Source organism: Juglans microcarpa x Juglans regia, chromosome 6D (assembly GCF_004785595.1).
Source record: "Juglans microcarpa x Juglans regia isolate MS1-56 chromosome 6D, Jm3101_v1.0, whole genome shotgun sequence".
Classification (NCBI taxonomy): Eukaryota; Viridiplantae; Streptophyta; class Magnoliopsida; order Fagales; family Juglandaceae; genus Juglans; species Juglans microcarpa x Juglans regia.
Window position 1 is genome coordinate 37,512,083 of NC_054604.1, and position 21,861 is coordinate 37,533,943.

Sequence of the window (21,861 nt, forward strand, 5' to 3'; positions counted from 1 at the left end):
TTGAAAAAGTTAAATATTTTATTATATTTTATATAAAAATTTAAAAAAAATTATAATAATAAGAATAGATAAAATAAAATAAATTATTTTCATTATCCTACCCATAGGAGAGGGAGGTCCTCTTTTTTCCATTTCCATTTTTTAGTTTTTCTTATCCCTCATCTCTAATTTGTTCACATTTTTACTGGTTTTTTTTTTATTGCCTTTGTTCTCTTCTAGATCGAGAAGGTTCTGATCTACTTTTCTTTTGAGCACTCATTCTTCACATGTCATGCTGCCATTCGATCAACAATCGATATTGTGTGTGAGTCACAAATACTATCTTGAAATTGAGCTTCTATATGCGCGACACTAATGGTTTTGTTGACCTTAAATTTTCATAATTTATCTCTCTCCATAAGTGTGTGAAACTCTAAATGCCAATTGCAATGCTTTTTTATCAATTGCGTTATCCAAACACATCCATTGGTTCAACAATCTGAAATACTTAAAAAAAGAAAATACTGGTAAGACTCTCAAATATGTCTATTCATATATTTTTATATTTTTTTTTTTTTAATAGTTAAGGAATTGACTATTAGTGAATATTTATTTTATTTTTTATTTTTTCTTAACGGTTAAAAATGTTTAAAAAATAATTAAAAGAAAAAGAAAAATATCATTTATACCAGTGTGCATATTTGAGATACACATCTGGTATGCACCCTAACATTTTCTTTTAAAAAATATTTAGAGATCACCTAGTCAAAAGAAGATAGTGATTTCTGTTCCATTAAACTTTATTATTATTATTATTGGAATTACTAATTGAGGGTGTCATTCTAATTAAAAAAATATTATGAAATCCCCATCTTCTCCCATTCTTTTTCTTTTCATGGCCCATTTTGGATAGATCCAAATTTCTAAGTAATGGGCTGATGAATCAGAGTGGATTGTTTTGCAATTAAGCATGATTATAACTTGTAGCTGTATATTTATTGGCAATGAATGTAGAAGTTGACATTTTCTCCTCATATTTTCAAATGCGTCATCGTGATTTTCAGCATCTTCAAAACTTATAAAAATAAGTATATATAAGAGTTATAATAAGAGGCTTAAGGTGGGTTAGAGTTTTGTTTGGCAAATATATGTAGGATAATGAGTTTTGTTATACATCAGCTACTATTCACTTCTATATTTCACATCTGACAAATTTTTTTTTTTCATAAAGTATAGGGTGTGAGGTAATGAATTGTAACTGATAAGAAGAATTAATCAACTTGATAAATAATACATGTAACAACTAACTTCCGTCTTGATAAATAATGAAACTTGTGTTTAACACTTGACATCGACTAATCAAACAAGTATTGGTATCAATTTTCTTAATCAAACCCACTCGTATCTATGATAAGATATCAAAATGTAAGTTAGCTATGTCATCCAAATTCAAATTTTTTATTCATTTTTTTCTTTTTTTCCTTTTAGTTTTGTTCTTTCATATACTTATTTACGTGTACGGATAATCAAGCCGTTCTATGAAAGTAATACTATAATTTTTACTTAAATTGAAACTCTTCCATCAAAAGTTTAATACATATCCTCTTTAATTATTTGATCAAATTGGATAGTCTTAAATGTCACGTGGTCCTCGCATTATTTGTCACCTATATAAAATTTTCAGAGAGCATAGAGCCTAAATGAATATTTAATCGCATGTCTATTCTTGTGGAAAATAACGACAACAGACAAGTGAAAGCAAACATACGTAAATAAATTACATGATACAATTAATATGATTCGGCAATGTGTCTATTTTCATAAAGAAGCATATAATTTTATTACATTGAAGAATCACAAAATAGAGACAAAATGTTTACAGAAATGGCAATGCTTTAGCGGATAGTCTTGCTTCATTTGGAGCCCTGGGCATATGCTTGGTTTGTATGCTCACCATCGTGCAGGTGCTCCTAACTTTCGGCATTGACTCTAGTTTTTTGTTCCTTTACGGGCCCTTTGTAATCTTCTTTTATTAATTTTCTCATTTTATTTTCTTTATGAGCTTGGTTTTGGGATTTAATTGTAACCACATGCTCTTTTTGTATACTGTATTCTTCCATCATAAGTGGGGGTTATCAATAATATTGAGGTACCGTCTTTTTCAATAAAAAAAAAATATTTTGGAGGCAAAATCTCACTGTTCAAAATACTCAGAGTGTACTAAATTGTCCGTCAAGTATATATTTATAATGTCATATAGTGGAAACCTTCATTTTCATATTTTTTGTATAATTCATTCGAGGGAAGTGTTGAGCATGTCTCGAGAGATCTCTGTCCGATTCTCGCTCGAGTTACTTGTCGAGCAAAATTCAAGCGAACTCTTTATCAAAAATTTGCTCGAGCTACATGTTGTGTACACGTCGAGCACACTTTCTGCTTTATGCTTTTTCTGAGCGCAAATAGTGTAAAAAATTATTGACTCAAGGTGAAGCGAACATGACCTAAGCCTCATTGAAAATCTGTCAAAAATCTATAATGCATCCTTATTTGGTTGGATCATCAAATCGGACCAACACACCAACAAATTTAGGCTCCACAAACCCATCATCTATCTCTACTTGTATTGAAATATTCAATTCACCGATATTGTAACATCCATTCTATTAGGAAAATGGAGAGGATCTCAATTGTGCTAAATAAAAAAACAAGTCAAGCCAATATTTAGTGCACATATAAAAACTTGTAAAATTAAATAAAACTTGTAGTAAATTTATCTATGCAAGGACCAGCTCAAGCCACGTTATTCCACGCTTGCCCAATTTATGCATTTTGGAGGAAAAAAAAAAAAAAAAAAAAGGCCCTACTGCTTCCGCTGGATACTTGTTAGTGTATTTTAAATGTTTTTTTTTTTCCATATAGTTTTTCAATATTTTTTAATTTTTTTAAAAAATAAAAAATTTACAATGATTAAAAAATACTTTGTAAAAAAAATTAAAAAAAAAAAAAAAAATCCTAACGGGAGCTCCGGAAGAACAGCATTTTCCCAAAAAAAAAAAAAAATCGCATCTGTTTGATCGTCTCCTACTATTTCCTTAAGATTTTATTTAAGAAAAGAGATTCTGAAGTATATCCTAAAGTATTAATTACTTTCAATTTTAAACTATTTTGGTCCGAGACGACGCGTTCGAACCGTCATCAATGGCGCCGGTGAGAACCACAGGAGCTGTTGTTGTCGCAGCTGCGATCTCCATCTCCATGGCCCTGCTGTCTCACTTTCTTGTCTCTGGAAAGACCAACTTACCTCTCTCAAAGCAGTCGAAGAAGAAGAAGAGGAGTAAGTCCAGAAATGGGCTTACTGATGCCATAGGCAACACTCCCTTGATTCGCATCAACAGCCTCTCTGAAGCTACCGGTTGCGAAGTATGCAAAAAAAAAAAAATGCAATCGTATTTTTAAGTTTGCTTTGGTTTTATCAACTGGGATTTCTTTTATTTTCCTTTTTCCTTTTGTTACCATGCGGTCTCCTTTAACTTTAGTTTGATATAAATTAGTGTGGCCAAGACTTACGGAAAAATGTTTTCTTTTTGGCTATTGATGATTTGTTCGTGGGGTTGTTCAGATTCTTGGGAAGTGCGAGTTTTTGAATCCGGGAGGAAGCGTGAAAGATAGGGTTGCGGTGAAAATCATTGAAGAGGTATATTAGTATTATTTCTGGATGTTTGTTTGTTTCTTTGCTCGAACACTGTATGTGAACACAAATTTATTTGAATGTTTTAGGTTTTATTTCATCTATTCGAGTCTTCGGCAGACTGGAATTTACAGTCAACTGGGCTCAATATTAGTGTTTGGCTTTGTTGAGAATTTTCTGAGAACTGAATCTCTTAAAACCATCGAGCGCAAATATTTCTTTTCCCCTTGTAACATTTTTTCTGTAGTCAGAGTTGAAGAGGAACAAGCTATTGTAATGGCGTATTTGTTTAAGTTTTGTTATTTGCTTATGCTTTCAATGATATCTTCATTGCTTCAGTGGTACTTTGCTTTGTCAATGATGGAATATTGCGCATAAATGAAAGATCTCTAAAGTAATAAACAGTAATTATTATCAATGCCTAGGTGTGCGGTACAGAAGGTAATGATTGTTGGTCCAGATATACATAAATAGCCTAAGATTTTGTGTTTTATCGTCGGTGTTGGTTTTATTGTATAATGCTTTCCAATTCGTGGTTCTATGCAGGCTTTGGAATCTGGTGATCTAGTTCAAGGTGGTGTTGTTACTGAGGGGAGCGCTGGGAGCACTGCTATCAGTCTTGCTACAGTTGCACCTGCCTATGGATGTAAATGCCATGTTGTTATCCCTGATGACGTTGCGATTGAGAAGGTATATATAAAATATACCTTCAGTAACCCGAGTTCCTTGACAAACTACTTTCTCTTATTTCTGTTACAACCTTCAAGATTTCATCCATACTATTTTCTTGGACAATGATATGATTATTTGTTACTTGTCAACATGTTTGAACCGTTTCTTTCTCTTAGCACATTGCTCAATAATATCAGTGGCACCATAGGCAACTGGTTATTTATGAGGTTGGAAGCACTGATCAATAAGAAGGGATAAAAATGAGGCTGGAAGCAAGATTAAGAAATCCTTTGACAGATTATAGTATCCTGTTTTCCACACACCTAGCAATCCAGTGGTTTTAGGTTTTTGAACAGTGGCAAATTTTTAGATAGCGAAAAAAAAAAAATGGTAGCTTGGTGCAGAACAGTTATACAATTTCAGTGAGTACCTGGTCGACTACTCTAAAATTATACATAACTATATGTTCTCTTGGATTTCTTTTGTCCCTGTTTCTATGTACTGCAACATACATAATTTTGTTTCAATTTCGCAAAATTTTCCCAGTCTCAAATACTTGAAGCCCTTGGAGCTTCTGTTGAAAGGGTAAGACCCGTGTCAATCACACACAGGGACCACTATGTCAATATTGCAAGGAGAAGAGCACTGGAAGCAAATGAGGTAGCATCAAACAATAAAAAAGATGATCAAATGGATGGCAAATCCCTAAAGCAAATCAATGGTTACCCAACAGTGGAAAATTGTGAAGGTTCGTCTTTATTGAATAATTGTAGAGGTGGCTTCTTTGCCGATCAGTTTGAGAATCTTGCTAACTTCCGAGCGCACTATGAGGGTACTGGGCCTGAGATTTTGGAACAGACTTGTGGTAATTTAGATGCATTTGTAGCAGCTGCAGGCACTGGAGGGACTGTGGCTGGTGTTTCCAGGTTTCTCCAGGTAAGTTCCCTTTCCCTCATTAATTTTGTCACACATTTGTGAATGAATCCCTTATTACATGTATTCAACAGGAAAATAAGCCAAACATCAAGTGTTTCCTGATAGATCCACCTGGTTCTGGTCTTTTCAATAAGGTAACTAGGGGGGTGATGTACACTAGTGAGGAGGCTGAAGGACGAAGACTAAAGAATCCATTTGACACAGTAACTGAAGGAATTGGAATCAACAGGTTAACGCAGAATTTCATGATGGCAAAACTTGATGGGGCTTTTAGAGGCACAGATATCGAGGCTGTTGAAATGTCAAGGTCAGTGCATATTGTAGTTTCTTCAATGCGATTTGTTATTGGCTGACTCAACTATTTAGATGTTGTTTTCCTGATTCTACTAAGCTTTGCACAACCTTTTCCTTTTGAATGACAATTTGTCAAATGATGAAATAAAAAGAAAAAAAATCTGGTCTTCCACCCATTCACTTGGCTAAAACATAAAACTAATCTTTGTATATGCATTCTATGTCTGCTCGAACTTAGGTTTCTTCTGAAGAATGATGGGCTCTTTCTTGGGAGTTCATCAGCGATGAATTGTGTTGGAGCCATCAGAGTGGCACAGTCAATTGGCCCCGGTCACACCATTGTGACTATTCTATGTGACAGTGGAATGAGGCATCTAAGTAAGTTTTACAACGATGAATATCTGTCTCATCATGGGTTAACACCTAAGGCAGCGGGATTAGAATTTTTGGGCATGCAGTGAGTTAGCTTGACCTGGAGTTTGACTTTGCTGTTTCTCGTCTTTCTTCCATTCAAAGTTTGAGCAGTCCAATACAGCTATATTCCTCCAGAAAAGTTATATTTTTGAGGTTGATATTGAATATTAGAGTTGATCTATCTCAGAAGGTGTCATCTGAATTTTCGAGGGTAACATCGTACTGGACCAGTAATAATGCTGCAGGATAGACACCTGTTTTGTTAGGATAAGGACGTTTTATTGTTTCATACTTCTGAGGCAACAATATGCATCACATTCTAGGTGTATACAAGGATGACTAAAATCAGTTTTATCAAGAGAAAGGGGTCAATATGTTGGTCTAAGATCATTTCGCAATCTTTTTTTAATATCCCCGTGAAAAATGAGCAATCTCCCAAACAATGTTTAACAAGCTCACCCACGCCATGGCTTACCTTATCGCTGGGCATTGCAGAGGGCATTTACTGAATTGGCAAAGGGTACCATTCACATCAATTTCATGCAGTAAGAGCGGAGCAACATACGAGTTTAGTGTTTCCTGCGAGCGCTCATTTGTACAGGAATCATCACATCATTGGTGAAAGCAATTCAAATGGTTTTAATGAAATGGAGAAATTCAATTCAAATTACGCTTCTTCTTTTAATTTGTTTTTTGTTAGGATTCAGCAGTGACCCATTTGCCTTAGCCTGGCCATGAAAGTGGGTGGAGCAAAAACTCGAGGAAAGGGAAGTGGCAAACAACCAACTGTAAATAATACAATCCAAACAACACAACTGTAACTACAATAATCTCTAGCAACTGAAGCAATACTCAAAGGTCCGATAGATAATTTATTCTCACGATGCATAACCTCAGTAAATTCAAAAGGACAGCTCGCAATAGCGTTATGGCCAAAAAGAAAAGGGAAACGCTTGGGCGCCAAGTTGAATAGCTATCAGATACTCCACTCACTGGGGATTCCACTTCTCAAACTGAGACTCATGGCAGTGTAGGTCTAGCCAATCCCTGGAAGAGCCCTTCGCCATGCTGACAGTTGCTTTGCCATCACCCACAAGTTCTCGCAGATTTTCTAACTTATTCTCTCGGCCTGTCTCGCTAGTCCTCCGATCTGCTTCCTTCAATTTTTGCTTGAACCGCTGCTTACGACCAGCAGAGTTCTGTTCCTGCTGTTTTGACCGTGAAGGTGGTGCTCCGTGTGGTCCTAGGTAGATGTTCTCCTCTTTTTTAGCCTGCATAAGTGTAATACACACAATTATTTAGGATACAAGGTTAAATGCATAACTAGTCCATCATCTACAGGGTATTTTTCTCTCATATTTCCTCATAAGAGTTTCGGATTCTTGCAGCAGACCTTTGGAGGAAGTTTTGGAGATTCTACTTCTGGACCATCAACCTCATGTTGAACAGGATCCCCTATTTCCAAGCTTGGAATCACGAATCCATCAGTGTCTAATGCAAATACAAGCCAAAGATCTATGTCAGCATGGTCAGGGACACCTCAAACAATTTCAAGAAGTTAGTACTGATCACAAAAGAGACTGGAATTGCAATTCCCGTATACTTGATGCAATGGATCTTAAAGAAATCACAGGTCACTTAAAACTGGAAAAACAGCTGCCTCCTTATTACTGTTAGTATAATACCTACCTCTCTCTTACACTAAAAAGTCCTAACATGAAATTAAATTACCAAATCCATAGTTGGAATGCAAACTATAAAGTACAAAGGATAGGTCAGAACTCTCTCTCTCTCTCTCTCTCTCTCTCACACACACACACATACCTCATAATAGATGACAAAACAAATGACGAGTCATTATGAAAAAATTATTCCATGAGACTGTGAACAGTCACACGTTCCTCTGATCTGGCGAACCACGATGGGTCCACCTAACTGTGTGTCAACATAACAGGAATAGACGCTAGAAGGCAGCATATTATCCAATCCCACTGAATTATACTTGTTCTGCAGGAGGAGGCATAGCTTGTACTATGATTCTATAGCAATTATTAATCAGTTAAAGATATACCAAATTGAACTTGAGATCCGACCCACTCATGCATGCAGAGATTAATAAACTATTTAAGTGCCAAACATGCAACTATTCACTTAAAATGTCACTTCCTCTTCTAAAAGATACAAAGACACACACTGCATTAGCCATAGTACATAAAAAATGTATGTCATAAAATATTTAGAATTCCTAATCCTGTAACTGCTTTAAGAAAAGTAAATATAGAAAGTGCAAAATTTTGTACATTTTATCAACAGATCAAGGTAATTGTCCGTGGTTGAAAGAAAGAAAAACAATTGATGATGAATCATAAAGGCCCAAGATGAAGATTCGATTTTGAGGAAGATCATATTGATGACAATGAGCTAGAATGAGCTAGAATTCAAATGGTATACTTCCTCTCCCCACAAGAATGAGATGGATGATGATATCTCGATGGATAAACTGAACGAAGAAAACAATTGAAACAAACTCATTTCCTTCATAAACTTACATGTGATGGAACTCAGATTTCAAGTTTTTATCTTTTATCTGAGCTCCTTGATTAAACTAAATCTACGCATCAGATTTTTTTTTGGGATCGGAAAAGTAAGTTCTGCAATAATATTATATCTATAGCTAATACCGCTAACAATATTATATAACTTCAAGTACTAATCAACCCCCTCAAACATTTCTACAACTTGAAATGTGTAAACAGCTCCTGAGAGATAAATCAAATAAAAAATCCATCAAATATTGTAAAAAAAAAAAAAAAGCAAAACAACCTGGTGCCAACACCCAGAAAAGGTGTGCATAGTGACCAAAATAACCAAATCAATATACCATATTCAAGCATAATAAAATAGGATAATTAAACAGTTATATCCATTGGAAAACCCCTAAAAATATCCGAACTTTACTTTCCTTCTACTTCTTCTCAGCGAACAAACAAGTGGTCAAGAACGAAATAAAATTAGTAAAAAAAACACATAAATTGATACCCCACTCATCATCTTCTTCAACTGGAGGAGTGGTTGGCACCGGAGATGGGTCCATGGAACGCTGATGATCATGGATTTCAACGGCCAGAGGGCGCTGAAGCCCAGAAAACGATCACTCACACAGACAATCACCACTGTCACGAATCCCGAGGAAGAAAACCAAAAAACTATGGGCGTACCACACACTAAGCAAAACAAAGAGAGCTCTATAAATTATTATAACTGTTTATTTCTTTTTTCGCGGAATAAATTATTAAAACTAAAAACCCTAAAGAATCCCCCAAATATGGAAGAAGAAAACACAGAATGGTTCAAAACCCTAACCCTAGAATTAGTGCTCCCGAGTCCTGATAGTTTCTTACTGCCCCAAATTAGCCCTCCTTTTATTTCTATATTGTTTCAGGGCTCCCGGGTGATTTAAGTCATTTCAATAAAAGAGAATCCGGAGCACGTGGCACGGTAGATCACGGCTGGCTATGTTTTATGATTAATCATAATTAGATTCGATTAGGAGCGTGAGGTCAATGTCTCAGGTTGCCGGTTGGACCCACGCACATGTCCATAATTTAAATCCTACGGCTGAGAGCCTGAGAGAATGAGTTTGTAATTTAATGGAATATTATATCAAATAACAAATCCATCAAATCATCTTATTATGTCCCTAATATTTAACCAAAAAAAAATTATTAGAATTAATAAGATAATTATTTCTTTTATTAATAGCATTAATATTATTTTGGTCCGAACTGGGGGTAATATATTTTATAATATCAAAGACAAACTATTATTCTAAATGTAATGAAAAAAAAAAAAAAAAAATGGAGCCGCAAGTCAATGTGCACAACATCCTATGTTGGTAGCTGATACCCTGTCTCTGTCTGTTACCAGCTTCATGACTTCATCTCGATTAATAAAAGCTTTGCCCGCCCGCCCGCATCTGGAAATCTTCTTGCCTACATAAATTCTTCATGTGCCCTAGAAAATGATGAGCCCGACGAAAAACTTTCAGGCCAAAAAAATGGAAAAATGTAAACACTAAACAGTGACACTTCGCTTTTAACCAATGGATCCAATAAAAATTTTATGTACACTCGTTGCGTATTTTTTTTAAATATAAAATAAGCCAATCACATAATAATATATATAAAAAAGACATAAAAATAAAGAATTTTTGTAATACTTTCCATTCCACCCAGTCCATTCGGCATTTACAAGTTCTGTTTGCTTGTGACAAAACGGGCCAGAAGATAATGGGCTTCCATTAAAACTAGGAGGGCGGTGCAGAAGAAGAAAGCAGATCAGATTTTAACCCACTGCCCAGTTTTTCTTCCAGACAAGGGAAAATGGGTCATCATTACTCAGAACTGTTACAGTTTATAATTAGTTTTCTGAGTACTGACAAAATTGCTGGGGTACTGCAATTATTTCGTGTCTAGCACTAAATTGTATTTCCTGCTAAGGCTTTTTTTTTACTCGAAAACAAAAGGAAAAAAAAAAAAGGTGTTGAATTGATGTTTGTATGCCGCGAAATTTTAATTGTTAACTAGAAAGGTGATTTTGAAGGAAATTTTGAACTCAACTTTGTGAGTGCGTTTATATTGTGAGTGGGTTTTAATTTGTTTGCTCGTGGAAAGATCAAGAAGGTGAAAAGTAATTAGCGACGAGGGGGGATATATACAAATATTTTTCTGCCTACTGCAAGTTCTACTGTATATAGATTATAGAATTCTCATTTCTGTAACTGGGTTTTGTTTTGAAGGGTCTCTCGACGTTGTGCCATGTGGGGAGCAGAGATGTGTTGTGTTTCACATGCATGCATTTGGTAATTCCAAGGCTTTGATCGAGCTCGTGAAAATGATAATGGGAAACAAGGCCGGTTTTGCTTTCTTCAAGAGAATCAGTTGCGGATAAGAACAAACTGTTTGGTGTGGGAGAAAACAGCCAGTGATTTTTTTTTTCCTTGAAGCTCGGATCATCAGGTAAATGGATGCCGGTCAAATTAATGATATTTTTCACATGATCTTTCTACTTCCGACTGATCCGTCAGCACTCACCTGTTTCTGTAAGAAATGGGCAGCATAATTTTCCTTAATACGTGAGCAGCATAAATTATAATCAATGTTTGAGACGTTCAAAAACTTTTTAGCTCATGACCTAGAAGTCTTTTCTGAAAACCCTTGAAAAGTATTTACTATATATAATCTTGCGTTCTACTTTTAGCAGTCCAACCCTTCTTTCATCGGCCTCTTTTTGTAACCCTTCTTTGATCGATCGATCGATGTATGCCATGGCAAAAACAGCTGATAAACGAATCTGTTCCTCGTTGTGCTTTTCCAGACCCTTATGGCTATGCATTGCAGCCCTTGTTCCTTGTTTAGTTTTCACTTACTTTCTAAGTTTTGGGTTCCATCCTTTCCTTGCTACCATTCCAATTTTGGTTCTATCAACCCTGCTCATCGTCACATTCAAAAGGAAAAAGGTGGTTTTGGATGAGAATAGTGTCGAAGATGATCATCAGGGTCTCAACTGCGGCCAGAAAAACCTGCATGGAAAAGAAGTTGGAGAGAAACTTCCGCTACCACTAGAAACCGCTACTCAGACTGAGGCGGTCCAACAACATGAAGTTGGTCTGATGCATCATGAGTACCAAGTTGAATCACCCCCGGATATTCTCTTTTCATCAGACAGTGAAAGCAGCAATGACTCCATTTTAGGTGGAAGCTTTGATCTCGATTTGAGGAGTTCCAACTATATGGAACAAAGTGCAGCAATCTCAGATGTTTCGGTTTCTGATGAAGATGATGATAGCCTCATTGAAATATCCCTACCGGTCAGCAAGTCCGGTGGCCTTGAAGGGGAGCCAAAGCACTTAAAGCTACAGTCCGATTTGCCCGGGCTCTTGCCGGACTCCATTTTCGAACAACAGGGCTTAATGGAGCTCTTGGCAGAGATCAACGAGATGAATGAGGAAGAAAACTTGATCGAGATTGATCTTTCAATGGGCTCCATCAAGTGTTCAAGGTTAGAGATTGAAGCTTGAGTTAGCATTGTCAAGAGGTCAATAGGTTGGGAATTTTGATCTCAATGGATGATGATGTTAAAGAGGTAGGGTTGAGATCAATGGATAGTAGGTTTTTGTGTTTTTTTCTTTTTGGTAAGAGAATTTCTGCTTTTCCATTTACAGCTTGGCTTTTTCTACAGAGCATGAGGCTTGACTTTCACAGGTTGAGCATGCCTAGAGCGTTGCCTTTTAAAATCCCTTTTGTATGCACTAAAGTATAAAAAAGTTGCAACTTTATCATGCCTTTGTTACATAAATTAGCAGACACGAACAAAGTAAAATAATCATTCTTTCTGTGGAGGATAGGAATCCAAGTACTCGCATTAATGTCTTTTGAATGAGATCTCGATATTTGTTTTGTTCCTTTGTTCTCTCATTTTTCACCTTTTCATGTTCCAACTTCCTTCCCATGATGTGCATATATAGGCACCATTATTAAGGCTCTGTTTGTTTAACTCAATCTTGTGATCTACTTTTCACGAAAAAAAAAATAATAAAATAATTAATAAATAATAATAAATAATATAAAAATATCTAAAAATATTTGTATTCTCAAACAAAAATGTGAAAATAAGAGATTTCAAAGAGAAAATTGTTAGATTTCTAATTGAGATCAGAACACAAAAATGAACAACCCTTTGCAGAGAGGGAGGGTGTAACGCCTTGATGAAAGGCTTAATCACATAGTTTATATTATAAAAAGATTAATCAATAATACAATTAAAATCTTATTAAAATTTTATAAAAAAGTAATAATTTCTTATTCTCAAGCAACGTGAAATTTCATGCATTTTTTACTCTTGACCCCTTTGTGATTAGCTTATATTAAGAACAAATTATAAATAAAAAAAAAAAAAGAGAAGAAGAACTCATCGCCCAACCGATATAATGTATGTTTAGAAAACAAAATTACGATGAACAATTTCATCTACATATTAGTAGTGTTATCGTATTTTATATACATGAATATTCTGTGGCAAACTGTGGTAATCTACATCTTATTTATTTCTGTATACGATTTTATATATAGAAAATTGTTTTTTATATACAATTTCATCAATTTATTTTTATTTTTTGAAATAGATTTGTTGTCAAAATATTTATAAAAAAACAAAAACAAATATAATCTACAGCTTTCAATGATGCTTCTAACTGCTGACCGTACTTTCACATGGGACCCAGCTACAGGCCCACACAATGGGGTCCCACCAATCCAAGATGCCCCGGAGTTTTCAACCGATTATCAATAAGGGCCGTTAGATCTGACATATAGTGTCCAAACACCATCTAAATCGTCTGTCCTCTTTCCGTTTTTTCAAACTTCCAAACCCAGTTCTGACACCGAAATCCTGCGTGGCATTTAACTGCATTTTAATTCCGGATTTGACGTCCGAACTTCCTTAAATCCCGAAAATACCCCAACTTTGAGTGAGAGAGACAGAGAGAGAGAGAGAGAGCGCGAGACCGAAGCAGAAAATGTTCCCGAGACTCGGAGAGAAACAGTGAGAGGGAGTGCACACAGTCGGAGACCACCTCTGTTCAAAAGGCTTCAATTTCAACAAAAAAAAAAAAAAAAAAAAATCCCAAAATCTCTGTAAGTTTCAATCTTCTAACTTTCTCTCAATTAGTTTCATTAATTTCCGTTAAATGATTATTCTTTTGCTTCACGACGTGATCTGCTACGGACTTCGCGGTTCAGGGCTTAGGGTTCGGAAACGGTTCTCTGTATAATTTTGTCCCTTTTCGTCTCGATTTCTGGTTTTTTTTTTTTTTTACCGTTTTGTTTGTGAATTTGGTATCCACTTCTGTTTGGTTTGCGAGAAAATGCATAAACACAGAGAGATTGAGTTGGGATTTGATATTGTTTCACTTTGAGGTCTGCTTTTGCTGAGTTATACACTTCTTAAAGCTGCACGCAAGTTAAAGATTTGAATTTTTATTATTATTATTATTCCTCTTTGTTTTTGTGTATTAATAATTTAATTGTCATTTTTATGTTAATTTTGCTTTAATTTGGTTTTTTTTTACTGTTTTATCTGTCAATCCTATGTTATGTTATTGTTTCTCGCTCTTTGGTGGTTATATTCGTGTTTCTGACTTTTTTTCCGGATCTTGTTGGGGGTTGGTTTGTTAAGCCTATATACAATTCTACTTCAATGCACACTGGCTGCTATCATACCCTCGTAAATTTTATGTTTTTTTCCTTGGAAGTGATTTTGATGGAATTCAGTTATTCACTGTAGCTCATCTCCGTATTTGACTTCCATTGTAGCGGATCTTCAAATTTAGTTAAGTTTGAACTCTGTGGGTCCGTCTTTTTTTGGCAACTGTGGTTCGTTTAATTCGACAAGCTTGCAAAACTTTATTCTATATGGAAAAATGGAAACTTGCGAGTTAGGTTCCTGCAAGTTCGGACATTGAAATTGTTTTAATTTTTTAAATCATTACATTGAGTGCTCTCCTTGATGGATAACCAATGTGGCAGTAATTTGGTTCTAAGGGTTGAGATTGCACGACAACTTGATCGAGCCAGTCACGAAAATGTTATATTAATACAATCCAAAATTATTGTTGTCTTGAAATATCGATATTTAGGGCAATGCTGCTGAATGACAGTGTTTAGTCAACTGCCCTTCTCTCTAGACTTCAACCATGGCTCATAGTGAATGTTTTTTTGCCCTAACTGCAGTTATTTTGTTGTCCGATCTGTGCAAGTTTTCTTTGGAGGGGGAGGAAAGGTGCTTGCTCTTGGAGCATTTGCTTCGACTTAAGTTGATTATGGGTGAGGAGAATATGGTGACTGAGACAGTAGCAAATGGGACTAGTCTGCCAGAGAAAACAGTTAAAGCTGCAACTGAGAAGAAAGAGGAGCAAAATGGAATAAAAGAAATGGAAGAAGATAAGAAAATTGATAAGTCAGAGACTGCGAAAATGGATGAAGACACAGAAGTAAATGAAGACACAGAAGTAAATGAAGTCAAGGAAAGCAAAGAAGAAACAGAAAAGGAAGAAACAGAGGAACAGAAAACAGAGGCAATGGAAGAAGATGCTAGTCCAAATGAAAAAGAGGCAACTGAAGCAAAGGATGGAGCCAAGGACGAGGTGGAGGGAAAGGCTGATGTGGACGAGAAGAAAGAAGACAAGGATGAAGAGAAGGCAGAAAGTAAGGCAGCAAAAGGGTCAAAGAAGCGTGGGAAAGGGAAGAGTGAAGAGAAAGTAAAAGAGAAGACAAAGGAAGTTGAAGAAAAGAAGGATCCAGAGCCAAGGACTCCTGCTACTGACCGCCCTGTACGTGAGAGGAAATCAGTTGAAAGGCTGGTGGCATCGATTGAAAAAGAAGCAGTCAAGGAATTCCAAATTGAGAAGGTGTTTCTTTTTAGTTTGGCTTTTATACCATACAATTTGAATTGCAGTTTTCCTTTTTTTTCCTCTCTGTAATGTATGTACATTTGAAATTGCAGGGCCGTGGTACCCCGCTGAAAGATATACCTAATGGTATGGTTCTTTGCCTCTCCTGATCACATTTATTGTGTACAAATCCTTTTATTATTGTTTTAAGCTGATATTAAGTCATTTATGCTGCTTATCCATGCATTATTTTGATTTTTCTGTTTCTGATTATGCTTTTTAATTTTCTAGATATACCTGTTTTAAGACAAGGATGATAATAGTGAACTTGAGTGTTTTTTTCTCCTATAGTGGCATTCAAGCTATCAAGAAGAAAGACTGATGATAGTTTCAAACTGCTTCATACAATTCTATTTGGCAGGAGAGGGAAGGTAATGCATATTGTGAAGGCTTTAGTGTTGCTTCTGTATGTACTTATGGCTTTCTGTTTTCCACCTTTCTAGTTGGTAATGAGGATGTAGTTAAGGAAATATATTGGATTTTTTTTATGTTACCATTAACTACACCAATCTTGCTTCTGTGTAAATTTCAACTTTCATTTTTGCAGGCAGTTCAGGTTAAGAATAATATATCTCGGTTTTCTGGTTTTGTGTGGCATGAAAATGAGGTAAAGGATTTATCTATGCAAAAGAACATCCATCCTTTGTATGAGCTGTGATAGCAAGCTTTAGCTTGGTAGACTTGATCTTTATGAGATTCCATTTTTGCAAGTTTTTTCACTTTTTACCTATCAATTTTTTTTTTTTTTTCCACTTTTACAGGAAAAGCAGATGATCAAAGTTAAAGAGAAATTTGACAAGTGCAACAAAGAGAAGTTGTTGGAATTCTGTGATGTGCTTGACATACCAATTGCCAAGGCTACTACAAGAAAGGTTTGTTGATTTACTACCGTTGCATGTTAAGTCTGGAATGTACTTCTGGCTGAATAACTTTGTTTTTCAGCCATGTTTTATGCATCGAATCTTTTACTAAATGAATTAGTTAGTCTTTAGTTGCTGGAAATATTTGGTTGTTTAGTGTACTTTGTAAATTGGTTAACAAAGGCGTTATTAACCACCCTTGTATTTCATGCCTGCAAACAACATGTGAACAGGTTAATCAGATAGCTTCAGTGATGTATCAATCTCACCTGCACAATATGGTTGCAGGGTTTAATCTCAGTTTAATTATTTCCTAATGAAACCAAAGCTCCTTTGAGTGTAAATTTGCAGCATGCATTTAAAAGCTAGCTTTAATGTTCTTAAAGCTTCACATCTCAAGTGATATGTCTATGGTGGTGCATCTGGATAGAGAGGAATGATCGTGAAAGGACAATGGACGAGCTTAGAACTTTTTTTCTTCAAACTTTATCCCATTGGTCGATTGTAATAGACTTTAATGGCATGAACATACATGATTTCCTTGTATATTTAGAAACCCATGCATATGCGTTGCTCTTGTATATGTCCCGTGTACTCGGCTTTGCCTTTTTCAATAAAATTCATATTTACCGATAAAAAAAATTGTTTTAATGACTTGAAGTGCACATGCAGGAAGACATTGTTGCAAAGCTGATAGAATTTTTGGTGGCCCCTTATGCTACAACTACTGTGCTTCTTGCAGAAAAAGAGAAGGTTTGTTTACCTTGCACCTATTCTCCACCGGACTTCCATTTTTACAAAGCATTGCTTTTTTGCAATGGATCTCAGACTTTTTTTTTGGTATTTGTTTCTTTTTATGCCTATTAGTCAAGTAAGGCCAGCAAAAAGCGGAAGAGAGTGGTTAGAGGAAGTTCATTGTCTGGAAATGCAGCTTCAAAGCGATCGGCCAAGGTGTTATTCTCATACACTAGAATATGATTCGAGTTAAAGCAATATAGCTTAATTGGTAAATCACTCTTTATTGGGTGATTTATTGCTGTTTTGAACAGGCAGAATATATATTGAGATGTTTCTTCATTTTTTTTTAACATTTTCCGTCTTTTCCCCCTTTTTCCTGCTACATTGTCTTGCCTGTGTGGTCAATCATGCGCTTGTACAGATGAATAATAGGGTGTTCTCTATCCATCTGTTGATCTTGTAAGAGCATAAATGAGAAGTCCTCTATTCCTTGGCCTTAGGCATGAGGCTTTCTAAGCTGGCGTGTTGCACCATGGCTATTTCCATGAATATAATCCCTCCAGAGTAACTTATCAAATACATATATATATATATATATATCTATGTAATGCCCCAATGGAAGGTCCAAACCACATGACCTATATTTCAAAAAGACTAGTCAATAATACAATTGCAACTCCATTGGAACCTTTTAAAGAGCAAGAACTTCTCATTCCCAAGCAATGTGGATCTCATTCACTACCTACCCTTATTTTTATCATATGGAGTATCATAATCTCTTCCCTTAAATTCGCAATGTCCTTGTCGGGTCTGTCCGTTGTAAGTGGCACGGCTCACGTCCCACATTTCTGGTTAGGATAGTCTCTGATACCATTTTGTAATGCCCTAATGGAAGGTCCAAACCACATGACCTATACTCCAAAATGACTAGTTAATGATACAATTGAAGCCCCATTTGAACCTTATAAAGAGCAAGAACTTCTCATTCCCAAGCAATGTAGGATCTCATTCACCACCTACCCTTATCTTTATCATATGGGGTATCACAATATATATATATATATATAATCCCTTCGGACTATGTTTCTAACGGATATTGCTATTTGATTATGTGGTTGTGGTCCATTAATATTCTTCATTTTCCAGTAATACCTGTATGTAGGATTTTAGTGGGACAAGAAGGCGTCCACAGCCTGTGGTTCCACTTCTTCTTTATTGCATCTATTATCATACGTGGTCCCTAACCTAATCCACATCTTGTATCATTACAATTTTTGAAGCTCTTATTACTGGAGTAAGCGAAGACTGCGCTCATCATAAATATGCTTGGTCATTTATGGAGTTCCGACTCCTTGAGAAGAACTAAACTGTATATATCCAACGATCTAAAAAGAAACATAAAAATGAAACCTTACATAGAAACTTCATTTTTGTCACATTTTCTCCAGAACCGGATAAAGACTGAGGAGACATCAAAAATGGAGGAGATAAAGAGTTCAATTGAAGCGGAAGATGAGTCTGAAGAGGAAAAAGAAGAGGATGAAGAAAATGAAGAGGAAGAAAATGAAAATGGTGTTCCGGAAAAATCCAAGGATGAGGTTTCTGAGCATTCTGAAAATGAGGAGAAAACTGGTTCTGAAGATGAATCTGAAGAGGATGTGGGGAAACACAAACGAAGTTCTAAAACATCATCAAGAAAGGAGTCTGCTGGGAAAGCTAAATCCAAAAAAATCACGGTTCCTAATAAATCCAATACAGCTCCCAGAAAAACACCCAACAAATCATCTTCCAAACGCTCCAAGGTTGACGATGACAATGGTTCAAATCCAAAGGTGTTCTCAAGGAAGAGGAAAAATGAAAAAGTAGCAAAAGAAAAGGCTTCAACTCCAGCAAGATCGGCCTCCAGGGAAAAATCTGGTACAAATCACGTTCTCCCCTTTCCCTTTATTGTTATTGTTTTTTTTTTTTCGGGGCTTGCTTGCACACCTTTCATGGTCTTTTTTGTAGGAAGAACTGAAACATGGTGGTTTTAATCAAAATATATAAAGATATGAAAAATGCTATTCTACTTGCCTGAAATCTTGCTAACAGATTAGCTGTAAATGTTATCCAAACTCAGGTAAATGAAGGAATTATTGAGCTCTGAAAGTAAGATTTTTGGTATATGGCAGGCAAAAGGGTTTCTAAACGGAAGGACAAGGTCAAAGAGGTGAAACTCAAGCCAAATGATGATGAGTTGAGAGATGCAACTTGCGAAATTCTTAAAGAAGTCGACTTTAATACGGTAAGCTGCTATTTGTAACTGAGAAAAAAAATATGGTAAGCTGCTAATCTTTATTTATAAAATATATACGGTAAGCTGGTGATACCAATATCATCCATGATGGTTGTAAGGAAAATTTATATTAAACTTGAGGAAAATTGGTAATCATGCCAACCTCTGTCCTATTTAGCCTAAAAGAATGAAGCATTGGGATGCTCCTCAGAATGATATCTATATTGTCTATGAGGAAAATGTTACATGCTATGCGTAAATGGCTAAATGCCGCATCAGCATAGTGGGATGAGAGTGGGATATTGGTGTTGTATATTGCATCTCTCTTGTCTATAATGGTTGGCTGGACATGTCATTATGGTTTGTTTGTTCTAGTGCCTGCCTTAAAGCTTATTGGAATTTCTTTGAGCTTCCATAAATTCTTTTTGAACTACTTGCAAATTCCGTCGGCTAAGATGTTTAGATTCACATCGTTTGGAGTTGAACTAATTTTGCATGACCATATACAAATCTAACACACCTCAACCCATGCATGTATGGATATGTATTTCCTCGTTTATCTTGCCTTGTACGTCCTTGCAAGTTGTCTCCAAAGTTGTTTCTCTTTCAACATTTCAATACACTTTTCTCTTGCATTACATGAATGCATGGATGGCTTTACAAAGTGGAAGCATAAGAAGAAAAATAAATAAAGCTAGCTGGCTTTTGATTGGTGAGGTAGTGGAGAAATTTGGATGTTTACAAGTTATAAGAGGTGGTAATGGGTTGTGTTGCAACATTGCCAGCTTTCTTTATTTCCTACATATTGGTAATTAAACTGAGAGGATCCTTAAAGATATTCGTAGAGGCTTTGTGGAGCTTTGTGTCTTATTGTATTCTTTTGAGTAATTGTTTTGTATCTTCCCCAAATAAACGGCATTGCTTTATTTTGCAGGCCACTTTCACTGATATCCTGAAGCAACTTGGTATGCTATCTTCATATTTATATTTACCATGGTATTTTTTGATTCCTTGAATTGCAGATATCAAATAGTACCACTCAATGGCCCCTGCTTTAAGAACTTGTCATGTGAAGATGCATTAGAAACTTTGCAATTAATGGACTGAGATCGATCGATCTTTTCCTAGATTTGTATTACTTGGTGGCTAACAGAACTGACAATTTCTCAGCTCAAAGGTTTGATACGGATCTCACCCCAAGAAAGTCATCTATAAAGCTCATGATCCAGGAAGAGCTTACTAAGCTAGCTGATGAGGCAGATGATGACGAAGATGGAGAAGGCGATGCCGAGAAAGATGAAAACCAGTCTGCCAGCCAAGAGGTGGAAACCTGAACAATAGGATTGAACATGACTGCGTTGAAATAGTGTAGCTATTTATGTATTCCTTCATAATTTGTGTTGTGCGCAGATGTAGTACTAACTCACTCTATCACTGCATAAAGATGGCTGTTATTTACTGTTTGAATACTATTTGCCAGAAAACAAACTAGTAATTACTAGAAATTAGCCAGAGGACTCGAGCTGTTCTGTAGGATTGCGGCTTGAATGTATACATCAACATGATTTGTAGGAGATTTCATGACTTCAATATAACTGACCGGCCTTTTAAGTTTCAGTTTCACATTCTTTCTTGCCTCTGCTTTTGATGAGTAGTCTTTCTATGCTTTGCTTTAAGTTGGTACTTAATTGCCAAATTATATGATATGGTGAGTCCTAACTTCTTTGATTCATTGGAGTCTGCTTGTGTTTGGTGGCCTCTGTTCAGGAATAAAAATGGCAATAAGTTGGCCTTGCTTCTGGAATTCGGTCAATAATAGCGAGAAAAAATGTGATCCACTGGATTTGGTGAGCATTTGGGCCCCCCCTTTTTACACCTTTATTTCTTTGTTTGCATGTTGACAACCACTGGATTGATTCTTTTAGGCAATTGCTTGTCCAATCTTGGTGAATCAGATCGTTGGGTCCGCAAGTCAAGAATGAAAAGTGCAGAAGATAAACCATAGAGAATTTGTGATAAAAAAAAAAGCCTTATGCTTGTCAAAGAACTGAGCACGAATATAATAGCAGCTGTTTAAAGCTCAACATGAAAGTAATTAATTTTGTTGAAAATAGTCAAATAAATGGCTCAAATTAAGAACTTTATAGCTATTCTTTAGATATGGGAGAAAAATGAAACGACCCATTTTCCGATCATTGAGATATGTTGTTTCTCAAACTTTTTCTTGCAAACCCACGAGATGGATGAAAATTGGCTTGATCTATTTTATCAAAAGATTGAACGGATGAGATGGATTGTTGAGGAAATATACATCCGAGTATTTTTTTTATTTTTTTTTCCTTGTAAATTATATAAGTTGATATTAATCCTTCATACATACAGTTATTTTTTTTTTCACAGAGAAACGTAATCATAAGTCCTAACACTAAAACTAAAAGACCATTACCCACTAATCACGATATGCCATCCACCACTCATCTCTCTAATTATCTTTACA

At 35.8% G+C, this 21,861-nt stretch overlaps 4 protein-coding genes across 9 annotated transcripts; 3 read left to right on the forward strand and 1 right to left on the reverse strand.

The window, feature by feature from the left end:
• The first annotated feature begins 3,013 nt into the window (after positions 1-3,013).
• On the forward strand, positions 3,014-6,368 carry LOC121234378 (cysteine synthase 2). Its single transcript, XM_041130306.1, has 6 exons — positions 3,014-3,399; positions 3,599-3,673; positions 4,214-4,357; positions 4,886-5,275; positions 5,347-5,582; positions 5,808-6,368. Exons 1-6 carry the CDS (start codon positions 3,178-3,180, stop codon positions 6,028-6,030), a joined length of 1,290 nt encoding a protein of 429 aa, XP_040986240.1. The 5' UTR covers positions 3,014-3,177; the 3' UTR covers positions 6,031-6,368.
• A 387-nt stretch (positions 6,369-6,755) lies between these two features.
• On the reverse strand, positions 6,756-9,479 carry LOC121234383. Of its 2 annotated transcripts, XM_041130315.1 has the most exons (4): positions 9,347-9,479; positions 9,023-9,207; positions 7,377-7,474; positions 6,756-7,254 (listed from the first exon to the last, which is right to left on the reverse strand). In XM_041130315.1, the coding sequence occupies exons 2-4, from the start codon at positions 9,075-9,077 to the stop codon at positions 6,973-6,975; spliced, it is 435 nt and encodes a 144-aa protein (XP_040986249.1). In that variant the 5' UTR covers positions 9,078-9,207; positions 9,347-9,479; the 3' UTR covers positions 6,756-6,972. The 2 variants fall into 2 exon arrangements, with proteins under 2 accessions (XP_040986249.1, XP_040986248.1); XM_041130314.1 differs by having other exon boundaries at positions 9,023-9,377.
• Positions 9,480-10,417: 938 nt separating this feature from the next.
• LOC121234380 lies at positions 10,418-12,323 on the forward strand. Of its 3 annotated transcripts, none has more exons than XM_041130310.1 (2): positions 10,418-10,434; positions 10,782-12,323. In XM_041130310.1, exon 2 carries the CDS (start codon positions 11,301-11,303, stop codon positions 12,060-12,062), a length of 762 nt encoding a protein of 253 aa, XP_040986244.1. In that variant the 5' UTR covers positions 10,418-10,434; positions 10,782-11,300; the 3' UTR covers positions 12,063-12,323. The 3 variants fall into 3 exon arrangements, with proteins under 3 accessions (XP_040986244.1, XP_040986242.1, XP_040986243.1); XM_041130308.1 differs by lacking the exon at positions 10,418-10,434 and adding an exon at positions 10,473-10,665; XM_041130309.1 differs by lacking the exon at positions 10,418-10,434 and adding an exon at positions 10,497-10,573.
• Positions 12,324-13,499: 1,176 nt separating this feature from the next.
• LOC121234377 (DNA ligase 1-like) lies at positions 13,500-20,981 on the forward strand. Of its 3 annotated transcripts, none has more exons than XM_041130304.1 (12): positions 13,501-13,677; positions 14,799-15,449; positions 15,545-15,578; positions 15,783-15,862; positions 16,039-16,098; positions 16,253-16,363; positions 17,024-17,104; positions 17,219-17,302; positions 18,538-19,006; positions 19,261-19,373; positions 20,299-20,329; positions 20,535-20,981. In XM_041130304.1, exons 2-12 carry the CDS (start codon positions 14,862-14,864, stop codon positions 20,696-20,698), a joined length of 1,815 nt encoding a protein of 604 aa, XP_040986238.1. In that variant the 5' UTR covers positions 13,501-13,677; positions 14,799-14,861; the 3' UTR covers positions 20,699-20,981. The 3 variants fall into 3 exon arrangements, with proteins under 3 accessions (XP_040986239.1, XP_040986238.1, XP_040986236.1); XM_041130302.1 differs by having other exon boundaries at positions 13,502-13,677; positions 14,773-15,449; XM_041130305.1 differs by lacking the exons at positions 20,299-20,329; positions 20,535-20,981 and adding an exon at positions 20,387-20,528 and having other exon boundaries at positions 13,500-13,677; positions 14,773-15,449.
• Positions 20,982-21,861: the final 880 nt, after the last annotated feature.

Bases quoted from the DNA above. Each gene is read 5' to 3' on its own strand.
- LOC121234378 (XM_041130306.1), top strand. From the start codon at position 3,178: ATGGCGCCGGTGAGAACCACAGGAGCTGTTGTTGTCGCAGCTGCGATC. The intron at 3,674-4,213 runs GTATATTAGTAT...GGTTCTATGCAG, and splicing joins CGGTGAAAATCATTGAAGAG to GCTTTGGAATCTGGTGATCT. The intron at 4,358-4,885 runs GTATATATAAAA...AAATTTTCCCAG, and splicing joins ATGACGTTGCGATTGAGAAG to TCTCAAATACTTGAAGCCCT.
- LOC121234383 (XM_041130315.1), bottom strand. From the start codon at position 9,077: ATGGACCCATCTCCGGTGCCAACCACTCCTCCAGTTGAAGAAGATGAT. The intron at 7,475-9,022 runs GTATCAATTTAT...TATTTGCATTAG, and splicing joins TGAAGAAGATGATGAGTGGG to ACACTGATGGATTCGTGATT. The intron at 7,255-7,376 runs GTCTGCTGCAAG...ACACTTATGCAG, and splicing joins CTCCAAAACTTCCTCCAAAG to GCTAAAAAAGAGGAGAACAT.
- LOC121234380 (XM_041130310.1), top strand. From the start codon at position 11,301: ATGTATGCCATGGCAAAAACAGCTGATAAACGAATCTGTTCCTCGTTG.
- LOC121234377 (XM_041130304.1), top strand. From the start codon at position 14,862: ATGGGTGAGGAGAATATGGTGACTGAGACAGTAGCAAATGGGACTAGT. The intron at 16,364-17,023 runs GTTTGTTGATTT...GTGCACATGCAG, and splicing joins CCAAGGCTACTACAAGAAAG to GAAGACATTGTTGCAAAGCT. The intron at 19,007-19,260 runs GTACAAATCACG...GGTATATGGCAG, and splicing joins GGCCTCCAGGGAAAAATCTG to GCAAAAGGGTTTCTAAACGG.